Source organism: Calliopsis andreniformis, chromosome 10 (genome assembly GCF_051401765.1).
Source record: "Calliopsis andreniformis isolate RMS-2024a chromosome 10, iyCalAndr_principal, whole genome shotgun sequence".
NCBI lineage: Eukaryota > Metazoa > Arthropoda > Insecta > Hymenoptera > Andrenidae > Calliopsis > Calliopsis andreniformis.
Genome location: NC_135071.1, coordinates 18,306,083 through 18,316,473, shown reverse-complemented (window position 1 = coordinate 18,316,473; position 10,391 = coordinate 18,306,083). Strand labels below are relative to the sequence as shown.

Below are 10,391 nucleotides of genomic sequence, written 5' to 3'. Positions count from 1 at the left end.
TCAGCATCTTCTGTGTTTAAATAAATTCAATATTATACTAATAAGTAATTGCACTTCAAATATTACTAAATTTAACACTTCTTTATAGAATAATTCGTGAGGAATAATTAGACTAAAAATAAATAACATACATTTGTAAATATAATGTTTATGTTGACAATTCAATTTGAAATTCTCGATTTATTTGCTTAGGCACGAAATTCATCTTTTATGCGTGTATGTGTAGAATATTATATATATTTTGTGTATTATATCGTATATATATATTGTGACCAGGAACTGCTGTAGTTAATTTTTTTTAATACTATTGTGCTAAAGTATTGTGCCAAATCAGATCCGATGATAAAGCATCATCGAATATCAAAAGTTAATTTGATCTAATTCGTATTCACTGCTTTCACAGCATTACGAAATTCACTTTGACTTTGGCTTTCACATTGGCAATACATTGACACGTCATTCACATTGAAATCCATACAAAACGCGTTGCAATCGAAAATATTTGACAGACGATCGTTAACTCTAACTTCCGCCTCCATTTTCAAGCGAACAGCAAAATAAATAACATAGTACGTATATTCTATTATCTAAAAATCGGCAACAGTCTTCATTGTAATCGTCCAATTCAGTGACAATCGGTTCCCATTACGAGGCAAAACTGTCGCACGTCCGAGAACCGAATCCAGAAGTCGTTCACCAGCACCACTCAGGCGCTGATTTCTGAACTTGCGCAGCTATCGGTCAAGCAGACGACGTTCTCACAAAATCTAATTCACTTTCCAATATTTTGTTTCATATTCGTTAACAATCGGTCAAATTGACACCATGACGACATAAAATTATGAAGTCGGTAACAGTCCTTAACCACCACTCGAGGATGTAATAATGTTGGTCTTATCAAGAAAAGACCCGTATCTGTCAAAATGAGCAGACGACAGCCGCGACTGCCATCTTGCTGGCAGAAGCCATCTGTGACGCAATATATTTGCTATATATGCACATAAGTATACAGGTATACTTCGTTGGCTAGTGCCGTTTGGCGAGTTGCGTCACTGTCGTGTTTGTTTACGTTGACGATGAGTGTATGACCGTAGAAATACGAATATACAGTCGAATCAAATGATACATAAGCACATAAATATTGTAATCGAATATTCATTGAACAATAGACAAGCAAGAATAGTCAATTCTCCATACGAGTTTCATGTAAACATCATCATCTATGAGTCGATTCTGTAAATAAACGTATGCGATTCGATCGAAACGAATATCGTGCGTGATTAATAGACACAGTGTACGAAATATGTAATTCAAGTTCGTCGATGATGATCACTGTAAAAATGATCGGTTACACAGATTTATATCTTTATCAAAGAAGATTCGAGAAAGACGTAGACGCTATAGTACGCACGTATAAGAAATAAAACTGTGTGTGTGTGTTGCCGCGATTTTCTGAGAATCCTTTTAAAGTATATGTGCAAAAAAAGAACTGATCTAATAGAAGTTTTGAGATCGTTAAGGCTCGTTTACTGTGGATTCGCGTTAAAAAGTGATCGTCGGATTATCTCGACGTGTACCGTGTGCAGGAATAAAAAGATATGCCACGGTGTGGTAAGTATTATCGTAATTATTAGCATTAGTTTGACAATTTCTCAGTAAAATTTGGCAACAATTTTTTTGCATTAATCGTGTGATGCAATGATAATTACTAAAGAAAATCTTGAATAAAGTAATAGTAACGTCTTCAAATTAAATTTGACACTCTTCTTGAGTAGAAATAGGAATTCGAATTTTTTGAATAAAATTCGTACTCGCGCTCTTCGCAGCGCATCTACATGTGGGTAAAATTCTAATCAAAGCAAATCCTATATAAATCACGAATGTGAATGATATTAAGATAATTATTTTTTTACAATCACATTGAAATAAAATATGAAATGAGAAACGAAACATAGGATTAGGTTGGAAAGGCCACAAAACCTACACTATTTTGATTTTGAAACTACGACGTATAGTACATTCATTATAACGTGGTGTCAGTAACTGACCAAACATATAATGTACATGAATCCTTAATTAATGCAAATTTTGTTTCTTAATCTCCGCTATATGGCATCAATCTTTTAAACATTTCTCTATTTCTCGATCCTTTTATAAGAATGCTATATTAAAGAAGGGTTGCCTGTATTTCTGATTCCCAATTTAACGAACAAACATAAAACTCGTGTACCCTTCACATGAGAACACAAACCCACTGTCCATTCAAATCCTAAATCAGTAGCCTCGTAAAACCATCGACCAATCCGCATCCTCCGCGAAACTGAAACCGTACGTTTCGTGCAAAAGCGATTGACAAGTAGCGATTCGACGATAGAAAAAAAGGTCTCGCGGCGTGCAATGGGAAAATGTAGGAGCGCGAACGGGCAAAAGCGAGAAAAGCTCGCTAAAAGATGGAACAGGATAGAAACGTAATTGGCGCCGCCACCGCGAGGTGTCAGCATTGCATGCGGCTCGCTCGCTAGCGGCCACCATTGTTGAAATTCTGCTTTGGTTGATGCCCCGACGATTTTTTGGCCGAAAATCGTAAATTCGCCAGCCCCTGGCAAGGGCCCTGTGCGGAAGGTGCGTATCCCGTGATAAGCCCGCGGCTATGGCCGACACGTAGGGATCGTGATCGGCGTGCATCGCGGCTGAGGGGCCCAACACCGGGGGAAACTCAGTGAAATCGAGTGTGCCCATCGATTTACGCGAAAGAAAGAGGCACCCATGTCCGTGTTGCACGTCTTGTCGGGGTGTTGGTGTTGTGTGCGGCGGCTGGATTGTACACGGTGCATACGTGCGTGCATGCGTGCCGGTACAATGGGACGCGTTTGCCTCGCGCACCGTGCAATCTGTCGATCCTAGATCGTCCCTATTTGCGGACAGTTTAATTATCCGCGGTGCGGCGAGGGCCAAGATGCGAGGGCGTCGTATCGTGTTAGCGGGAGGATATCGGTGCTGAAGCCGAGGGGTGCACGTTGTTCCGCGTGTCGGCACGCACGCGGCTCGCGCGTTATCGTCGACGATAAGTGTCCAGGTGCGGAGACCACATCCCTGTCTTGCTTCGGTGCTCCGTTTACGCGAGGGAGCGCGCGCGCGAGAGGCCCCCGTCTCTGTGTGCGTGCGTGCGCGTGCAGTTTCCACGGGGTTAGACGTCTTCTTCTTTTTTCCACGCTTCGCACGTTGCGCGTGCATAAGGCGTGTTGCACGCGCGAACGCACGTCATTCGTCCCTGCGTGTGTGCACGCGTGCAGAAACGTGCAGAAACGTGCAGAAACGTGCCCTTAGCCGTGTACAGTTCTCGTGCACCCGTGCGGCAAGCGTGAACGCGCTGCACGTCGTTGGAATTCACGAAAAACCACGCGAACTTTAATCCACACAGCTCGACGAGCTGGCCGAGATGCACAGTGTTGCGCTCGCGTGCTCTAAGCTCCCCTCGTGGCTAACGTAGATTTAGGGGGACACTGTGGCCTGTTATTTTTCTCTCTAGTCGTCATTCCGTGGGAAACCTTGCGATTTTTCGCTTTTCTGTTCTGACAGACCCTCCGTGAATCGGCGTATCGAGGACGGGATGAACGATTTTAGGAGTGAATGGAATCTAGTGTTGTAAGCGATATTAGTAAACGGTGAACGTATCAATGTTGACACCCCGACGAAAACTTCGCTCGTTATGACGTGGTGGATTCTTTGAAGGGCGCTGTATGTTTTGTGTTCTATATGGGTTATCTGTGGCTTGTATTTTAATCTTTGTGAAAGGGTACTTCCAATTATGTGCTAGTTTTGGAGCATTGGCTAACAAGTGGAAATCTTGCTTTTGCAAATGGTGTTTTCCAAGTCATTGTTTACATGGAATATTGATATTGTATCAAATAGAGATGTTTTCAATGTATTGTTGCTATAGTATTTGATGTTTTAATATAAAGTGTAAGACAAGCACCCTTTTGAACTATGAATACTAAAAAGTAGTGGAAGTTTTATGCTGAAAGGATTTGCGCTTTGTGAAATAAATAAAGTGTAGCAAGCAGGAAATATTTTAGTTTCTTTGATTTAGAATTTGATAATTCAATATCAATACAGTGTTCTATTCTATTCTTTAAGAAAATGATGTGAATTCGTAACTATGTTCACAGTAACTTATTAACAATTTCTATGTGTATACATTTATTCAACTACATTAACTTCATTTTGCTAATATCTTTAACTATTAACTTCATACAAAACAAATATCCAGCTTCATTTTCATTGAAAAAGTATAATTCAAGTCTTTTTTACATATTTTTACAATAATTTCAGAAACTGGAAACATTCAGAATTGTGTATCACAAGGAGGAAAAGTTAAAACTTCTGATTTCTATAATTTATTAAATAATCACCAATTTTATCAAAGTATACAGAGTATTCATGAGCAAAGCGTAAATATTCCAAATCTGCATTATGGTGTGACTTGTCAAAACACATGGGCTGTTCCCAGCAATGGTAAACATAATTTTTAGCACCTCTTTCACCTTTGACTTGTTACAAAAGGCAAAATTATATAAACAGCTTTGTTTTATGCAAACAACATAAACTTATAATTATAATTATAGCTATTAATTAAAATTTTTATTTTCAGGGCCATTTGTACTTGGAGTTGCGCCAAAATGGGCGCTATCAAATAATTACATGCAGTGGGATTACATACAAGACTTGGTAGCACATGGTGGTGTGCCAGATGTATATGGTTTATGTCACAAGGAGGAAAATATTATAGGTGTGTCAGATATAAACTCAACATATGTTAATCAATTCATAAACATTTTGCAACCAACAAGCAACAATAAGATAGCAGAATCTGATACACAGAAAAGAACGCTTGATAAATGTTTAACAGAGTTTTCAGAGAACGAGTGTAAGAATTATAAGGAAAGTTATAGTACCTGTAAAAGTGACGATAGTGAAACAAAAACAACTAATTTACTGAATACCAACAGTATCACTGATCAGTTTTGTAAAGACAAAAGTGAAAATTTGTTTGAGTCAAAAATAGGAATCCATAATAAAATTATTGACAACTTTTGTTATTTGTCAGAAGAACTAAATAATACGAAAAATATAGCACAGTACAAGTGTTTATCTGACATTTTGGATCAGTGTAGAAATACTTATAATAATCTCGTTTGTACTTCTGAAGAAGACAAACCACTTAATTTAGTAAAAAACCTGGAGAATAGTAAAGACTGTGGTAATAAACAAAGTGAAAATAAGAAGAAACTGTGCAATTTGTCAGATACAAAAACATCTTCAAACTGTGTTGTCTCGAACCAAACAAATCATTCCTGCAACACAGAAAATTGCTATTACAGAAAGTACAAGGAAATAGATTATGGTTTATTAAAATTTTCTGACATAGAAAATTTATCTCATAATTTAAAACCTGATAAAACGTTACTTAAACCATCAAAAGACAAATTATGTAAAAGTTTTGAAACAAACTCAGATTATGTGTCAGATCACTTAGAGCAGAAAAGTTTCCCTGCTCTCAATGAACACTTGAATAATAAAAGTGCATTGATTTCATGTGAAAAGAAAAATACAAGTTTTTCTTCTGCACATTCATCACTAAACGTTAAAGATACCAATCTTAAAAGTGAATCTTGTACAGAGGAACATATAAATAAGTTAAAGGATACCTATTTTGCAACTGTTTGCAAACCAACATTACGTAATTGGGAAAATTTCGAAATGTCAGGACAATATCCGGGTCATAGCCGACCTCCGGTTGGCACACCTCCACCACAGACAGTCTGGAATCACCTTACAATGACGCAGGGTCAAGGTAATCTTTTAATTTCATTTTCATTTTCGCATGTAAATAATTTGAAACAATGTACAACAGTAATGTTTTCATGTTTTATTAATAATGACTTTGATTTTAATAGTTTCAGGCTTGAATATTCATCCAACTGCACTGCCTGGTGCTGCATTAAGTCCAGCTGGATTCTATACACATCCATCTATGGCAAGAGCATCTCATTTAACGTCGCAGCTTACACCTCAACTAGCGCATACCCAAGCACCTCCAACATGGCATACACCAACTGTTCCATCGAAAACTGTTACACCAGCCAATACACCTGGAAATCCCTTGTTTAGTTTACAAATGTTGGTAGATAATAGACAGAATCAAAGTCAGTATAGAAACTCACCAGGTTCACAAAGCACGTTAGATCTATCCTCCACATCAGAAATTATACCTGAAAATTACTCTCGAATACCTCAAGATATTCCAATAAGTTTGACTGCAAGGAATGTAGATAAAGGTAGTAGAAACGGGAATATAATTTCTCCGCCAATACCTTTGAATGGAGAAACATCATCAGATAGTGGAATTAGTTCATCAGTTCCAACACCTAATTCTGTCAGTGAGCCAGTTTCACTCTCAACGAAAGAAATTACAACACCTAAAATATCAGTGAAGAACTTTGAAACCAATTTGAAAGGTGTGGCAAATCTTCATGACAAGATTAAGGAAATGAATGTGGATAATTTTACACAGAAAGTTATAAATTTACCACCTAGTGTAACAATTGAGAGGGTGGTGCCAGAGAAGAAGGAACTGGAGGTTACAAAAAATAAGGATACATTAAGTGTTATTGCACAAGTGCCAAGAAATGTTCATCCCGTTATTGTGAATCTTACCTCTAAAGTTGACAAAGATGTAACAGATAGTCCAAAGAGAGAATCATCTTCAGAACGAGATCGGAAGATTGAAGAAACAAATGTCAGATCGCCTAAAAATTTACCAAAGAGAGGTAAAAAGGGTGTGGATTCTCTTTTAGAGAAATTAGAAGGTGGAAATAAAAAACTTGGTAGTGCTGAAAATATTGGATCTGTTATTGTGATGCCAGTGGAAGAGAAGGACACGTCTAGTGTGAAAAGTATGTCTCCGGATAGACAAAAATCAAAATCCCCAAATAGGGAAGACGAGGTGGTATCTCCAGCATTCAGTAACGACGATTCTAATGATAATACTAAACAACGTAGAAAAAGAAAATTAGAAAAGCCTGTAAGGCTTAGTAAAGACTCCAAAACGGAAGTGGAAGACATGGAATTAGAACCGACGGAACCGACAGAACCCAGAACGGGTGAACCACTAGCGGAGGAAACGAGTGCAACACCAATTGTAAAATTAGAAGACAATACCGACACAGTGGAACAAAGAATACCTGAAAAACTAGAAGAGAATGCAGAAGAAAGGAATGAAGAAAATCAGCCAATTAGAAGGCGAAGAAGTAGTGAAAGTACGCCTCCTAGTTCGACTTCTTCTAATCAAAGGGTTCGGAGAAAATCCAGTGACGATGCCACTGAATTTTCAAAAGTAACGAGTCCGAAAGGTGTAAATAATACAAATCCATTCAATGAAGTTGAATCTGAACTCGAGAAGATGTTTGCCGGTATCGTTGAAACCGACACAGATGTCAAAAAGGAAGAATCAAAAACAGAACTCGCAGTGTCGGAGTTTCAAGATAGTAACATAGAAAAAACAGAAAATTTAGAAAATAGTATTTTACATACGAAAGAATCGCAGAATGTAAATCCTACTGATGTGTCATCCACGGTCGATACAAAACTATCTGGCAAGAAGGGAAAGAAAACCAAAGTTCAAGGTGGTAAACGAAAAATATCAAGATCTTCTGAAAATATCTTCGGTAGTGTCGGTAATGATATACCTCAAAAGGAAATAAAAAAGAGGAAAATATCTAAAAGTTCGAAGAAACAGAACGTTTCGAAGAAAACCAAGAAAAATGCGAAAATAGATGGATTAAGAGAAATGACGTATGATTCTGGATCAAACGCGAGTTCCATCAGATCTCGTGGGCCAGTGGTTCATGTTGAAGGTCCAAGAGACAGTCCATTAAGCATTCAGGTAGTTAATGCACCAAGGGAGGAAGAAGAGGAGAAGAATAAGGAAAAGCGGAAAACTGTTGGGAATGGTAGTGCAGGGAGAAGCAAGAGACTCAGTCATCAAAACGATTTAGATTACAGGGGTGCGTAACCTTTAATAATATGAATTGATGAATTTGTCAAATATAAAAAATGATTTGTTCTGTGCAGGTAAAGTCAGTAGAGCGGGTCTCTTTAGTTCAACATTATCGTCGCGTTATGATGCGCATACGACAGATTCTACGTGGGTTTGTGTATTTTGTAAACAAGGCCCTCATTCTGTTATACCTGGAGATCCGTCTAGACCACATCCTAATTTGGCTGGTCCACATATAGCTCCTGGAACTTACACTGTACGTTACACATTTTTAATAATTATTTTTTACTAGTAACTGTAAATGGTATTAACAGCTGTGCTCATTAAATTGTAGGTTCCAGCTGGTGTTCTAAGTGATTTGTTTGGTCCATATTTAATCGGTAAGGAACGTTTAGAAGACGGAATCCTTTCAGCTGACGAACAAGAGATTACTACAGAGCAGAAGAAAGGCGGTAAAAATAAGAGGAGTTTGAGGTACGCTGGACTAGCTGATCAGTTCAGCGCGAAAATGGGTAAAAAGAAACGAAATTCTGTTGAAAGTAATACTAATGCCATGTTTACGGGAATGACTGTATTTCCTGGGGAAGAACAACGTTGGGAAGTCTGGCTTCACGAACAGTGTGCTGTTTGGGCATCTGGAGTATACATGGCAGGTATAATGAGAGACAAAATACTTTAATCAAATACTATTTAAAGTGTATAATGTTAGATATCTTAAGAAATAATGATTTTTTGCGTAGGTGGAAGAGTAACAGGTCTACAAGAGGCAGTCTGGGATGCAGCGAAATCGATATGTGATTCCTGTGGATTAACAGGAGCAAATATTGGTTGTGTTAAACGAGGTTGTAAAGCTGTTACACATTATCCTTGTGCACTAACTAAAGGTTGGCATTTGGATAGTAACCAGTACATACCGAAGTGCAACCTCCATCGAGTTACGTGAAATTTCGGTGAGTTTACGAGTCTAGCATAAAATTATTCTATTAGAGCGTAAAATATTTATTTAACTTGGTATGTCAAACGATGAGTAACGTCTACGAAAGAACTATAACTATGTCCATACTTTTGTTACTGAAATTTTGTTTGAATTAAATCTAATGATTAATTTATATTTTTCAGCATTTAAGAACTTTGAGATGTTTTGAAATTACGCTTTGCATCGTATTTGATGCATAAGTGGGTTTGAAGTGTGAAAGTATAAATGTTCAGGACAGATACATGGTAATTTGCATACGGAAAATATCAATATGCTCGACAGAAATAATCTTCCAATGTACAAGATGTTCAAACGAGAATGCTGTTGCTGTCTTTGAGAATTACAAATGAAAATGAAAATTAACGGAAATGAAGAAGTGGAGGTTCTTCTCGTTAATTAAATTTAATTAATTTTCTTGGCCTGTGGCCTTGAACAGTGGCCTTTTCGACCTAATGTAAAAGCAAGATTTTTTAATTTAAAATCTGTAGTATAGACGGATCGTTGCTGAGGAACAATGTTAATCAAAAAAATATTTGCTTTTCTACTCATATTTAAGAAACTTCGAAACGTTACAAATTTTTCCCTAAAACATCATGTACGCAGGAATAAAATATAGGGCATATTGTACCAAAATTTGAAGAAAAAATCAGGATTGACAAAAGTATGAAAAGGGCAGAGTGACTGCTAAAGAATTGTATGTTGTATGTGTATATAAAATGGAATGAATTAATCAATTAAATTGATGGAATTTGAACACTCTTGACACTTTTTCATAAGTGCGGATAAGAAACATATAGGACAAGTGTTCTCCTGTGAATGTATGAAATCATCTGTAAATAACAAAATGTTCTTATGTGAGAAAATGACTATTATATTATTATACAATTCCAATGACACTGCAAGACATTCTTCCGTTTTTAAAAATCATGCTATTTTAGTAAGCATGTGTAGTTATGTTCTTTCTGCGCGAAAACACGTTTAGTGTAACGATACTTATTTCTATTATAATTTTTTGAAGATTATTTGTGACATATAAATCTCATGTAGGTGTAAATAAATAGATTTTTGCTCTTAGAATATTTTTGTTTATTTCATGACCTCGTCTGCTTTGCAATTATCTATTGAAGTCATTTTTAGACTTAAAAAGAACGGGCTCACATGTTTACTTAAAGAGAACACTTGTAACAATTGTAATTATTCTTATTAATACACTTTCAAGAACAGAACATACATTTGTTCCAGAATTATTCATTTTTCTTTTTCTGGCGTGTGACGACTATAACTTCATGTCTATTATTATTTATGAGCATGAAACCAGTGATTAAGATTTAATACTACATATACAATTTAGTGATT

General features: G+C 36.9%; 1 protein-coding gene across 1 annotated transcript; it reads left to right on the top strand.

Annotated features, from left to right (window-relative positions):
• Positions 1 to 2,555: 2,555 nt before the first annotated feature.
• On the top strand, positions 2,556 to 10,112 carry LOC143185132 (uncharacterized; the record flags this gene model as incomplete). The annotated part of the gene is made up of 8 exons (XM_076387866.1): positions 2,556 to 2,622; positions 4,333 to 4,515; positions 4,652 to 5,854; positions 5,958 to 8,066; positions 8,134 to 8,315; positions 8,394 to 8,712; positions 8,800 to 9,009; positions 9,179 to 10,112. Coding segments are annotated over 7 exons (4,266 nt in total), but the record flags the coding sequence as incomplete, so codon positions are not given.
• Between the last annotated feature and the right edge of the window lie 279 nt (positions 10,113 to 10,391).